Genomic DNA, 14417 nt, shown 5'->3' on the forward strand with positions numbered 1-14417 from the left:
GGTTTTGCTTGAATTTAGTTTTGCTGTCTCATATTTAGGATTTTAGTGTATTCGACTGTTTGCTCGTTTGGACCAACTGGATTCTTGTTTCTTCTGCTTTATACTCATTTGTTGTTTCTTTGTCCCTTGTAGTGGAGTTGGAGCCAGCTGTGGTGGAGGCTAGGCCCGCAGTCTAATTCCCTTCACGGCTTGTATATAGGAGCACTGGGACACTTTGTAGTGAGTTTTGGTTTGCAGTGAGCACCGGTGGTGGTTAAGTGGGACACAGCCTGTTAGACTGCCTCCCCCGGCTGGCACCTGCCCACTCCCCTTTTCATCTCATTGATTTTAGTCATTTTCTATATAAAGTGTTTTTACCAAGAATAAACAAATACATGTGATTGACATAATGAAATAAACTGTTAAACTGTTTCATTATAATTGAACCACGTCTCTGTCTTGTGTCAGTCATACACTTGTAGAGCCTTCTTAGTTCTGAGGTGTACATTAAATATCTCCTGCGGGCGAAACTCCCCAGGTGGCGTTGTCAGGCATTTTAGTATTTGGGTGGCTCTGCCTTTAAAAACGACCCCGCCACATATACATGATGCAAAAAAAACAAAAGGCCACAATCATTGTCCATGAGGTGACTACGATAATTTAAAAGTAAAATGCATCTCTTTTTTCAAGTACACTTAAATTACCTCCATGACATATGCTATAATTACCAAGGTAAACTATGATGAGAAACACAGTATCAAATTATGCAGAAAACAAACCACATTGATATGTTTAGTCAAAAAGCAGTTACAGTTCGTCACCACAGTTTAATCTAAAATATGTCTTACTTCTGCAGATGCCCCCCTTCTGTCAAGAAGCACTAGGTATTTGCAGTTAACAGTTACTACACGAGTCACAATCATCTGTCTCTTAAGAAATTATTTTTGATGAATGTAAACTGCATTGAAGTCCTTATTTCCATGCCAAAAGAAATGGAAAACTATAGTAAAATACCTCCAGCGCCACGGACAGAAACACCTTTTTCTGCACCCAGAGGTGCAGGAACTGATTAAGCTTTGACTAACTGCAATAACATAAACTGTACAAAACCAACTATCCAACAACACAGAAGTATGCAAAACATGAGATTTCAGGCAGATATAATGCATAGACCTCAAGGGCAGATCCTGTTTCTATAAATAAAAGTGTTAAAGTTCTAATGTAAGACCAACTTCAAAAATTATTTGATATCAACCTGTTTAATTGTAAGTATTCATATTGCCATGACAGGACATGAAAGGACAGGAAGCTGGAATATGCATTCGTCTTACCTCTGTAGATGTCCCCCTCCTGTCAGGGAGCACCAGTGTGTTGGCATGGCTGCCCGGGACTATAGTAGATCCTATACTCATTCTGGGTCCAACTAACATGTAGCGCTTGTCTCCAGATCTGTACTGGATGCTGTGACACAGTGTCCCATCATAGTTAGTCTCTTGTAGATATTTAGAAGTATAGTCTGTGGACTTGGAGCACTGCATTGCAATCAGCACGATGATGCTGATGAGAAAAAGTGTTGAGACTGAGCCCAAAGTTATCATCAGGTAAAAAGTCACGTTATTATCCTCATCATCCTTTGTTGCACTTTTAACATCAGCAGCAGCAAAAGCCTCTCTGGGCTCCACAAGTTTAACAACCACAGTAGCTGTTGCTGACAGGGACACGTTGCCATTGTCTTTCACCAGGATGAGCAGTTTATGCTCAGCCTCGTCTGTCTCTGTGAAGGAGCGAAGTGTTCTGATCTGTCCTGTATAGCGGTCCAAACCAAAGAGACTGTGGGCAGTAACTTCCTGCAGTGAGAACAGTAACCAGCCGTTATATCCTATATCAGCGTCATAGGCTCTGACTTTAGTCACCAAGTGTCCTGCGTTCACATTGCGGGGAATCTCCTCCACACCTTCAGCAGAACCGTTAGAGCTGACCGGATACAGGATGACTGGAGCATTGTCGTTCTGATCCAGAATGAATACGTGCACTGTGACGTTGCTGCTTAGTGACGGAGCTCCAGAATCTGTGGCGACAACTTGGAACTGGAACGTTTTCAGAGTCTCAAAGTCAAAGCTTTTTAGCGCCAAAATATCTCCAGTTTCAGAGTTGATATTTAAAAATGAGGTCAATTTATTTGCTTCTCTGCCATCTCTGAGGATATGATATGAAATGACAGCGTTATCGCTTTCATCACGATCAGAAGCTCTAACTGAAAATACTGAGGCTCCAGGACTGTTATTCTCGGTGATATAAAATACATAGGGGCTTGTTAAAAACTCTGGATTGTTGTCATTTACATCTGATACTACGACACTCATGGTCTTTTCAGTTGAAAAGGACGGATCACCTGTGTCTTTAGCGACAATTGTAAATTCAAAGTGGGCAACCATTTCCCTATCCAGTTGAGACCTGGTTACTACGGCGTACATGTTTTCCTGTAACGATGGAGATAAAGTAAAAGGAACATCCTCCTTGATGGTGCAAATGACTTTTCCATTGATTCCAGAGTCTAAATCCCTAACACTAATCAGGGCTACAGTAGTTCCTATCTTTGAATCCTCCTTGATAGAGCTAGAAAATGATGTTACTTCTATCTCAGGTGCATTGTCATTAACATCAATAACTGTTATCATAACACTTTTGTCAGTTGTTAGAGGCGCTTGTCCTTTATCGGACGCTTGAATGTCAATATCATAACTTTTAGTTTTCTCGAAGTCTATTTTACCGATGACTTTAATTTCACCAGTGTTTGCGTCTATTTTAAAGACATCTTTTAATTTTGCATCAACTTCGTTACCAAATGAATATATTATTTCACTATTTGCACCCTTGTCCAAATCTGTTGCATTTAACTGAATGACTACAGTGTCAACGGGAACGCTTTCTTGTAGAGTTGCAGAATAAACCTCTTTTGTAAACACAGGGGAGTTGTCATTAACATCAAGCACATCCACAGTAATTTCTATAGCGCCAGATTTCGCAGGTTTTCCTCCATCCACTGCTGTAAGACGCAGTTTGTGTTTCCCGGCTGTTTCTCTATCTAGCTGTTTCTGCAGGACTAAAAATGGTACCTTACGGTCCTCGCCTCTATCCTTCACTTCTAATCTAAAATGCTCGTTATGGCTGAGTCGATATTGCTGAATGGATAACTGGCCAACGTCGGGGTCACGCGCAGCCTGTAGTTGAAATCTCGCCCCTGGTAAAGCCGACTCAGAGATTTCAAGCCGTTTCTCTTTCTCCGTAAAAACAGGCGTGTGGTCATTTATATCTAGTATTTCCACCGCCACGTAGTGGATCTCCAGCGGGTTTTCTAGCACAGTTTTGAGGTTGATCAAACACGGGCTGGTCCGGTCGCACACCTCCTCCCTATCTATTCTTTTTTTAACATACAATATACCATCATTTTGATTCACTTCAAACAGGGGCTCAGTTGAGCCTGACACAATGCGATACCCTCTGTCTGTGAGTGCACTCTTATCGAGCCCCAAATCCTTCGCTATATTCCCGACCACGGTTCCATCTTGAACCTCCTCAGATATTGAATATCTGATCTGTGCTGTAGCTCCTCTCCATAATATATCCAAAACAACCATCAAGGCAAACCAAAATTGTCGCGGCGTCCGTGCTTTTAGTCCTCTTTGTTCCATGGCTCGTATCGGCGATAAAGAACAGTCCATTAACTACGTCTTGAAATAAATGAAACTTAATCCGCCATCTTTCTTCACAATATCCAACGTCTGCTTTTACAAAAACGGTCGAAAATTAAACACTCGTTGGTGGCAATTGCGATCTTATTCGCTCAAGTATGCTCTGCACAATGCAAGGACTCGATCCACATACAGCTCGTGACGTAAAGTGCTACCAGTCACAGAAACACTGAGCTACACTGACACCAAGCGTTAGAATCGTTATTATTATTATTATTATTATTATTATTATTATTATTATAATATGTTAGTGTTAAGTTAACGCATGAAATATAATCTTCAAATGTTCAGAAGTGATATGAGACATACACTTATATATAACTGTTTAACAGATAAGCTTTAGTAGTGGAATCGATCCTGCTATTGTTTAACTTCTAAGTAATTACATTCAATATATTTTAGAATTGATAGGAATTATACAGATTATAATTAATTTCAATACATAAATTAAAAAAATATGAGTATTTCAATAAAATCAAATAGATTTAAATGCTTAAAAATAAACTCTACCATGATTCATTTCTGTGAGTGCACGATCCTTTTATTTACATCTCATCTATTCCAGGATATTACTAAAGCTCTTGAACTGCAGCTGTCAACACGTATTAAAGCACACAAGTTGCAAGCCCCATAACACATGATACAAATCACTTGGCAGATGAAAAACAAAAACAGAATGAAGACTCTGCTCTCAATCTAAGTTGTAGTACACACCATTTTAAACTAATCACAATGCCAGTGTTAATGCTGATCGTGAGTAATGTATCGCTTCTCTGCTATTTAATTATTGCTATTTGCAGTGTAATGTAAAGTATTTCCGCTTTAGAGGGGGGGTTTCACACATAGTATTAAGTATGCAGGGGATGCGAAAATCAAAACATCCAAAAATATTTATCTTACCTCTGTAGATGTTCCCCTCCTGTCAGGGAGCACCAGTGTGTTGGCATGGCTGCCCGGGACTATAGTAGATCCTATACTCATTCTGGGTCCAACTAACATGTAGCGCTTGTCTCCAGATCTGTACTGGATGCTGTGACACAGTGTCCCATCATAGTTAGTCTCTTGTAGATATTTAGAAGTACAGTCTGTGGACTTAGAGCACTGCATTGCAATCAGCACGATGATGCTGATGAGAAAAAGTGTTGAGACTGAGCCCAAAGTTATCATCAGGTAAAAAGTCACGTTATTATCCTCATCATCCTTTGATGCACTTTTAACATCAGCAGCAGCAAAAGCCTCTCTGGGCTCCACAAGTTTAACAACCACAGTAGCTGTTGCTGACAGGGACACGTTGCCATTGTCTTTCACCAGGATGAGCAGTTTATGCTCAGCCTCGTCTGTCTCTGTGAAGGAGCGAAGTGTTCTGATCTGTCCTGTATAGCGGTCCAAACCAAAGAGACTGTGGGCAGTAACTTCCTGCAGTGAGAACAGTAACCAGCCGTTATATCCTATATCAGCGTCATAGGCTCTGACTTTAGTCACCAAGTGTCCTGCGTTCACATTGCGGGGAATCTCCTCCACACCTTCAGCAGAACCGTTAGAGCTGACCGGATACAGGATGACTGGAGCGTTGTCGTTCTGATCCAGAATGAACACGTGCACTGTGACGTTGCTGCTTAGCGACGGAGCTCCAGAATCGGTGGCGACAACTTGGAACTGGAACGTTTTCAGAGTCTCAAAGTCAAAGCTTTTTAGCGCCAAAATATCTCCAGTTTCAGAGTTGATATTTAAAAATGACGTCACTTTGTTTCCTTCACCATCTCTGAGAATATGATAGGTTATTCGTGCATTATCGTTCTCATCACGATCAAGAGCTTTAACAGAAAACACAGAGGTGCCTGGCTCATTGGCTTCAGTGATATAGAAAGTATATGGACTCAGTGAAAACTCTGGACTGTTGTCATTCACATCTGAAACCACTACATGTATTGTCTTCTCAGATGATAATGGAGGTTCACCAGCATCTTTTGCAGTTACTGTCAGGACATATTGTGACTGTTTCTCTCTATCCAGGGGGGATTTGGTCACCAATGAAAACATGTTGTCTTTTGAGGATGGGGATAAAGTAAATTGTACATCGTTATTTACAGCGCAAAACACTTTTCCATTGAGACCAGAGTCCAAGTCATTTACACTGATAAGGGCTACTGTAGTTCCAGGTCTTGAATCTTCAGGGATCGAGCTTGAAAATGAGGTAACTTCAATCTCAGGTGCGTTATCATTAACGTCTACTATCTTAATGATGACACTTTTGTCTGTTATAAAAGGAGCAAGGCCTTTATCTGATGCCTCAATTTCAATTTCATATCTGTCTTTCTCCTCATAGTCTATTAATCCTTTTACCTTTATCTCTCCTGTTAAAGCATTGATATCAAAAAGGTTTAAAATATTTAGATTCATACTGTTGCTCAATGAGTAAACTACATCTCCGTTGGGTCCTTCATCCAAATCAGTTGCATTCACTTGTATGACTGTTGTGCCTACCGGAGCATTTTCAATGAGCATCACAGAATAAACATCTTTAGAGAAAACAGGCGCATTATCATTTACATCTAGAACATTCACTACAATATTCATGGTGCCAGATTTTGGAGGTTTTCCTCCATCCAGTGCAGTCAACAATAATGAGTGGCTCTTTGCCCTTTCCCTATCCAAGGATTTTTGTACAACCAATATTGGTATTTTACCATCTTCTCCTTTATCCTTAACTTCCAAACGGAAGTGATCGTTTTGGCTGAGTTTATATTGCTGCACGGAGAAATGTCCACTGTCTGGATCCCGTGAAGGTTTTAGTTGAAACCGTGCTCCGGGCAACACGGACTCAGATATTTCCAACCGTTTCTCTTTTTCTGGAAAACTAGGAGAATGGTCATTGATATCCAGCACTTCCACACCAACATAATGCACCTCCAAAGGGTTTTCCAGCACGGTTTTCAGATTCATTAAACACGTACTGCTCTGCGCGCACACCTCCTCTCTGTCAATCTTCCGGCTCACATACAGGACACCATCGTTTTGATTCACGTGGAAAAGCGGATCCGCATTACTGGAAACAATCCGATACTTCCTGTCTTTCAGTGTGCTTTTATCTAATCCCAGATCTTTCGCTATATTTCCAACCGCAGTTCCTTCGTTAACTTCCTCCGAGATTGAATATCGTATTTGCGCTGAGGCCGCGCTCCACAAAAGCACAGCAACCACGCAGCGGAGAAACCATCCTCGCGCCCTCCGCATCTCGCATGTTCTTTGTTCCATGGTTAAACCCGAAATCATCAGTAATCCATTGCAAGCTACACAGCTCTGTTGTGAAGTCAAAATCCAGCGCTTTCTTACATATATATTGACCTGTTAATTCACTTCCTGTATTTCCAGAAAATGCGCTAAACCGATCATGTATCAAGGCATGAGCAGAAAAACGGTCCTGCAAGTATCGAAGTAGAATGTTTTGAAGAGGAGGAACCAAACTGCAATGACGACAGGCTCGTGTCCTGCTGAATTTTTACTTTTCACTGACACCATGCGACCCCTTTTCTCACTGCAGAAATGTGAGGCACTTAATACACATTATGGTCAATGGTATGTTATCTTTAGTTATATCATATGTATTATATTGTGTTGAAAGAGAGAAGGAGGCTGCCCAGACTTTAAACATTGACTAAAATAACTCTTTCCGCTCCCAGCACCAAGGACAGCGACCTCAATACAGCTCGATTAAAAAAAAAAGTTTCTCCGTTGTATTGTATTATCAAGCCACTTGATGAAAAAAGACGGTTGATAGGGAAAAAATAGACGGCTTACGATATATATGTAGCAGGAACACTGGGTTCAGGTAACTGTCCCACACTCATCTCTACGCCCTGAACTCACCATCACCTAAAGTAGGTAAACTCCTCCCCCAGAGCCAACTCCTAATTAACTCATTGGTATTTAATGCACCTGTGGCATCATGGCAGCCTTTGTTTCGTTTGCTGTCTGCCTGTTGCCACATGGCCACCTTAGGATAGGTACATTGTCAGATACTGGATGTCATGTTTGATCAACAGCTTAATATTACTCATGTGCATCTTATCTCAGCACTGAACTACATTGATTTGTATTAGCCTACTGTCAGCTTGTATGCTGGTCCACCTGGTGTTCCTTTGGCCAAATGTGATGCCTGAAGTCCTGTTAACCTGGAGAGATGTGTGTTGGTCCTTAGTACTTTAGTATTAATCATACTGAGGAAGTTTACAATTACCTAAGTTAAAATATGTAAATGTGTACTTTTGTATTGTAATCTAATGTACAATGTGTTCTTCCTACTAGGTGGTGCAGCTGCTGGTTTGCTATAGTTAGGTTTTGTTTGAATTTAGTTTTGCTGTCTCATATTTAGGATTTTAGTGTATTCGACTGTTTGCTCGTTTGGACCAACTGGATTCTTGTTTCTTCTGCTTTATACTCATTTGTTGTTTCTTTGTCCCTTGTAGTGGAGTTGGAGCCAGCTGTGGTGGAGGCTAGGCCCACAGTCTAATTCCCTTCACGGCTTGTATATAGGAGCACTGGGACACAGTTTGTAGTGAGTTTTGGTTTGCAGTGAGCACCGGTGGTGGGTAAGTGGGACACAGCCTGTTAGACTGCCTCCCCCGGCTGGCACCTGCCCACTCCCCTTTTCATCTCATTGATTTTAGTCATTTTCTATATAAAGTGTTTTTACCAAGAATAAACAAATACATGTGATTGACATAATGAAATAAACTGTTAAACTGTTTCATTATAATTGAACCACGTCTCTGTCTTGTGTCAGTCATACACTTGTAGAGCCTTCTTAGTTCTGAGGTGTACATTAAATATCTCCTGCGGGCGAAACTCCCCAGGTGTCGTTGTTGGGCATTTTGGTATTTGGGTGGCTCTGCCTTTAAAAACGACCCCGCCACATATACATGATGCAAAAAAAACAAAAGGCCACAATCATTGTCCATATCATTTGCCCATGAGGTGACTACGATCGTTTAAAAATAAAATGCATCTCTTTTTTCAAGTACACTTAAATTACCTCCATGACATCTGCTATAATTACCAAGGTAAACTATGATGACAAACACAGTATCAAATTATGCAGAAAACAAACCACATTGATATGTTTAGTCAAAAAGCAGTTACAGTTCGTCACCACAGTTTAATCTAAAATATGTCTTACTTCTGCAGATGCCCCCCTTCTGTCAAGAAGCACTAGGTATTTGCAGTTAACAGTTACTTTAAAGCAGGGGTGGGGAACCTTTTTCCTCTCAAGGGCCATTTCAATTTTTACAATATCCTCAGAGGGCCGTACAAGTTATTGACCTCTGCTTAAAAAAACTAAAATCACAGCCCATTAATTTCATTCTGTGCAAAGAAAAAGCAACCTCTTAATACAGATATCTCACTATGACTCGCGTATGCATGCACGTGCAGGGTGTGGCGTGCTCCCCTGGGAAGATTTTTTTTTAAATGTTGAAGTTAAAAGCATCAATCTGGTGCACTTTGAGAGCAACATTAGGAGATCTATGGACACATCTCTCAACACCCAAACACAACTGTAAGCAGATTTTCTTTTAATTTATGGATATTTGACAAATCACTCCCCTTTGAAACTGTATTCTTCTTTATTAATAACTGTCATATAGTATTTTATACCTGTTTACTTTATTCTCTTATTTTTTTTATAACTATAATGATCATATAAAGATGTGCCTTTACCTCACTGGTTGTAGAAAAAGCTTCTTATATTCGTTAGCATAGCTAGCTAACCAGATGCTAATGATAACAACACAGTTATTGACTGTCTGATCAGTATGACAGATGAGCAGATCGCCACCGGGCTTTCAACTAAAGACACAGACACGCAGAAACTGCGGCATGTGTATGGACTTATCGGTACTGCAATTTCTGAAGTGCTGGAGTGGCGTTCTGGTGCTCTCCGTCAGAACTGCACCCCTGTCAGTCGAGACATATACCACGTGATGACACGTTAGGCTCGTGTTGTTATCAAGGACCCTGACCTTGGCCAGGAAAAACAGGCACTCGCTTGTTTAATTTGTTTGAGGTCTAGATTTCTTTCATTTTTTTTATTTTTTGCGTGTGTTTATAAATTACCTCGAGGGCCGTACCAAATTGTCTCGCGGGCCGTATACGGCCCGGAGGCCGGAGGTTCCTCACCCCTGCTATAGAGTCACAATCATCCATCTCTTAAACTATTTTTGATGAATGTAAACTGCAATGAAGTCCTTATTTCTATGCCAAAATAAATGGAAAACTATAGTACAATACTTCAGGGACTGGTCAGCTTTCTGTCCCCAGAGTCAGAACTAAACATGGAGAAGCAGCGTTCAGTTATTATGCTCCAAATATCTGGAACAAACTCCCTGAAACCTGCAGGTCCGCTGCAACTCTTACTACTTTTAAATCCAGCAAGAAGACTTTTCTTTTTGCCGCTGCTTTTAATTGAACTATTCATATCTTATACTGCACTGTAACTTTTATCCATGTATTTTTTCTTTTAATGTTTATTTTATTAGCTTTTCTTTTTAATGACTGATTTTAATGACATTTTCTTAATGTCTTTCATTTTTTGTAAAGCACTTTGAATTGCCTTGTGTTGAAAAGTGCTATATAAATAAACTTGCCTTGCAGCAACACCTTTTTCTGCACCCAGAGGTGTAGGAACTGATTTCGCTTTGACGAACTGCAATAATAAACTGTACAAAACAAACCATCCAACAACACAGAAGAAGTATGCAAAACATGGGATTTCAGGCAGATAGAATTCATTCACCTCAAGGGCAGATCCTGTTTCTATAAATAAAAGTATTTACATTTGAATGTAAGACAAGATGCACCAATTATTTGATATCAACCTGTTTGAATGTAAGTATTCATATTGCCATGACAATATGAAAAGTAAGGGAGTTTGAATATGCATTCGTCTTACCTCTGTGGATGTTCCCCTCCTGTCAGGGAGCACCAGTGTGTTGGCATGGCTGCCCGGGACTATAGTAGATCCTATACTCATTCTGGGTCCAACTAACATGTAGCGCTTGTCTCCAGATCTGTACTGGATGCTGTGACACAGTGTCCCATCATAGTTAGTCTCTTGTAGATATTTAGAAGTATAGTCTGTGGACTTAGAGCACTGCATTGCAATCAGCACGATGATGCTGATGAGAAAAAGTGTTGAGACTGAGCCCAAAGTTATCATCAGGTAAAAAGTCACGTTATTATCCTCATCATCCTTTGATGCACTTTTAACATCAGCAGCAGCAAAAGCCTCTCTGGGCTCCACAAGTTTAACAACCACAGTAGCTGTTGCTGACAGGGACACGTTGCCATTGTCTTTCACCAGGATGAGCAGTTTATGCTCAGCCTCGTCTGTCTCTGTGAAGGAGCGAAGTGTTCTGATCTGTCCTGTATAGCGGTCCAAACCAAAGAGACTGTGGGCAGTAACTTCCTGCAGTGAGAACAGTAACCAGCCGTTATATCCTATATCAGCGTCATAGGCTCTGACTTTAGTCACCAAGTGTCCTGCGTTCACATTGCGGGGAATCTCCTCCACACCTTCAGCAGAACCGTTAGAGCTGACCGGATACAGGATGACTGGAGCGTTGTCGTTCTGATCCAGAATGAACACGTGCACTGTGACGTTGCTGCTTAGTGACGGAGTTCCAGAATCTGTGGCGACAACTTGGAACTGGAACGTTTTCAGAGTCTCAAAGTCAAAGCTTTTTAGCGCCAAAATATCTCCAGTTTCAGAGTTGATATTTAGGAAAGACATTATGTCATTTTCACTGCCTTGTCTCACTATACTATACAAAATAGCTGAATTGTCATTCAAGTCATTGTCTCTTGCGCTTACAGAGAAAATAGCATTTCCAGGAACGTTATTTTCAACCAGATAAAATTCCAAAGAGGTTTGGTTGAAGTGAGGAGAGTTGTCGTTTATATCTGATATCTGAATGTTGAGAGTTTTAAATGTAGATAAGGCGGGTTCACCACAATCAGTGGCCTTTATTGTTATTTCATAATGTGACACCTGCTCTCGATCCAAAAATCCCTTAGTGACAACCGAGTAAGTATTTTCCTTATAGGAGGGCTTTAATTCAAAGGGTACGTCATTAGATATCTGTGATATTATTTTCCCATTTACACCGGAGTCTACATCCGTTGCACTTATAAGTGAAATAATTGTTCCTGGCTTTGAGTCTTCAGACACTGTATTTGACAATGATGTGACTTCTATTTCCGGTGGATTATCGTTAACGTCTATTATCTTAATAATTACTCTACACTCACCTGTCAGTGGTGGTGTTCCTTTATCTGATGCTTCAATGTCCAGTTCATATATATCGATTTCTTCATAATCCACTACTCCTTTAACTTTGATTTCTCCAGTTAATTTATTCAATTCAAAAGTGTCATATACTTTACGCCTCAAGGTTTTTCCTAGGCTGTATTCGACTTCCCCATTAGTGTATTCGTCCAGATCCGTTGCATTCATCCTAAATATTGAAGTACTGAGTGCAATATTTTCGTGTATTGAAATGTGGTAAATCTCCTGATTAAACATCGGACGATTATCATTAATATCAAGAACAATAATAGAAACATTAAGTGTGCCTGATTTTGGAGGTTTACCTCCATCAACTGCAGTAACCAGCAGCGTGTGTTTGTTCTTTTGTTCTCTGTCCAACGATTTCTTCAGAACTAGAAATGGTATCTTACCGGCATCGCTTTGACGGACATTAACTTCGAAATGTTCATTTGACGTTAAAGTGTATGTACGAATAGAGTTAACTCCAGCATCGGGGTCGCGAGCAGTATGCAGTTGAAATCGCTTTCCTGGTAATGTGTGCTCAGCTATTTCAAATATCTGTTCCCTTTCAGGAAAACTAGGAGAGTGATCATTTACATCGGTAATTTCTACAATTACGTAGTGTATTTCCAAAGGAGATTCAACGAGGATTTTGAGCTCCATAAGGCAGGCACCGCCTCCCTGACACAGCTCCTCTCTGTCAATGTGCTTGTTGACGTACAGAGCCCCATTATCCTGGTTTACTTCAAAAATAGCGTCCTTACTTCCAGACACAACGCGGAACCGTCGAGCAATCAAAGAGGGGATTTCAACACCAAGATCCTTGGCCACATTTCCAACAACTGTGCCTTCTCTTACCTCCTCTGGAATAGAGTAGCGTATCTGAGCCAAAGCCTGATTTCCGAACAGCAGGGGTAAAGCCAAATAAAAAGCAAACCAGGAGCAGTCCTTTGTCCAAGGTTTTGTATCGTTCCCCATCATTATCCAACAACACATTCACCAACAGGAGCCGGTTACTTGGACAAATTGTTATTTAAATCCATCCCGCTGAATAACGCGATTTGCAAGAGGCGACGTGTGAACGACTGGTTTGCTTGATTGAGATACCTTCTTTAGTCATTTCAGTCAGAAACAAAAGCCTTGGAAGGGGAGGTTCAAAGTCGTGTCTGGTTTCCCAATGTAATAGTGACACCCAGAGGCAATTCAAAATAAACTGTACTATATGCTTAGGTAACAAAACGTTTCCCGAAAAAGCTGATATAAATAACCATACATTAAGGAACAATACCAACATCATTTCATGTAATTAAAGAAATTGATTAGTTGCACTTTTGTAGAGCCATATTAATTCAGACTGTTACATTGTCATAGAGTCTTAGGAATAATAAAAGCAATACTTCTCAATACGTTTTTTTAACACTGCAAATTAGTTTGACATAATCACGAGTTTCAGCCTCATGGGAAGCAACCACTTCAACTAAAACAACACTCTGTTTCAAAACAACTAAGACCATGAATACGTAACGAATCCTGAACTCTATATTATCACTTTCAATCAATGGTTTGTCAGTACTTGGAATATTCTCAGCCACAAATTTGAAAACATATTTGCTCAAATATTTCTAAATAAATACCTTTGTGGGACTTTCTTGTTAAATAGCAGGAACATGGTATCTTCAGCCCCATGGACAGCGGTCATAATCAGGGAAATGGTTGTCATTATAATGTGACGGGGTCAGTTTTAATGGGATCTGATATGTTTTTATATTAAGTATTGCTGTGTTTTAATTGTGTGAGTTCGTAGCAACATCATTTCAATTTCCCACTGCCCCTGAACTAAGCAGTGCAGCATGGAACCGCAGCAGCAATGAGCGCATTGCGCAATCCGTGTGCACACAGAGCAGGCAGGAAGCAACGAGCAAGGCCGGGGCTGCAGTCGGATAGTTTAAAAATCAGCTCCTAAGTTCTAACCCTATCTCCTATTCCTTGACCTCTGAGTGAAACGTCACGGGGTTAAGGGATAGTGGATAGGAGAATTCAAAAGGACTTAGGAGAAGAGACTGCGGTTCTTTAGAGAATCCGAATGCACTTTCACTATCCGACGTGTTTATGATGCGCCAGCGGACGTCATTGTGTGCGTCTGCTGCTGTGGGGAAACCATGGAAACCACAGTTTTCTATACAACGGACTACAACATGGATGTTTAATAAGAACGAGGGACTACTGTGAACTCATCTAGAGACTCTGCACCGTGCTCTGATGCTGCTGCTTTGCTTTATGAACGTGGACAACAGAGAAACATATTCTTCATGACCAAAGTTGGAATTGAAATAAAAAAGGAAAGTAAAACTTATGCTCGTCAC

At 40.6% G+C, this 14417-nt stretch overlaps 3 protein-coding genes across 3 annotated transcripts; all 3 read right to left on the reverse strand.

The window, feature by feature from the left end:
- Positions 1-823: 823 nt before the first annotated feature.
- LOC117453413 (protocadherin alpha-8-like) lies at positions 824-3819 on the reverse strand. Its single transcript, XM_034092236.2, has 2 exons — positions 1311-3819; positions 824-859 (listed from the first exon to the last, which is right to left on the reverse strand). The coding sequence occupies exons 1-2, from the start codon at positions 3699-3701 to the stop codon at positions 824-826; spliced, it is 2427 nt and encodes an 808-aa protein (XP_033948127.2). The 5' UTR covers positions 3702-3819.
- Positions 3820-4622: 803 nt separating this feature from the next.
- LOC117454028 (protocadherin alpha-3-like) lies at positions 4623-7143 on the reverse strand. Its single transcript, XM_034093079.2, has one exon. The coding sequence runs from the start codon at positions 7002-7004 to the stop codon at positions 4623-4625; it is 2382 nt and encodes a 793-aa protein (XP_033948970.1). The 5' UTR covers positions 7005-7143.
- Positions 7144-10048: 2905 nt separating this feature from the next.
- Positions 10049-13032, reverse strand: LOC117453414 (protocadherin alpha-8-like). The gene is made up of 2 exons (XM_071204494.1): positions 10678-13032; positions 10049-10054 (listed from the first exon to the last, which is right to left on the reverse strand). Exons 1-2 carry the CDS (start codon positions 13030-13032, stop codon positions 10049-10051), a joined length of 2361 nt encoding a protein of 786 aa, XP_071060595.1.
- Positions 13033-14417: the final 1385 nt, after the last annotated feature.

This window comes from Pseudochaenichthys georgianus, chromosome 10 (genome assembly GCF_902827115.2).
Source record: "Pseudochaenichthys georgianus chromosome 10, fPseGeo1.2, whole genome shotgun sequence".
Lineage (NCBI taxonomy): Eukaryota > Metazoa > Chordata > Actinopteri > Perciformes > Channichthyidae > Pseudochaenichthys > Pseudochaenichthys georgianus.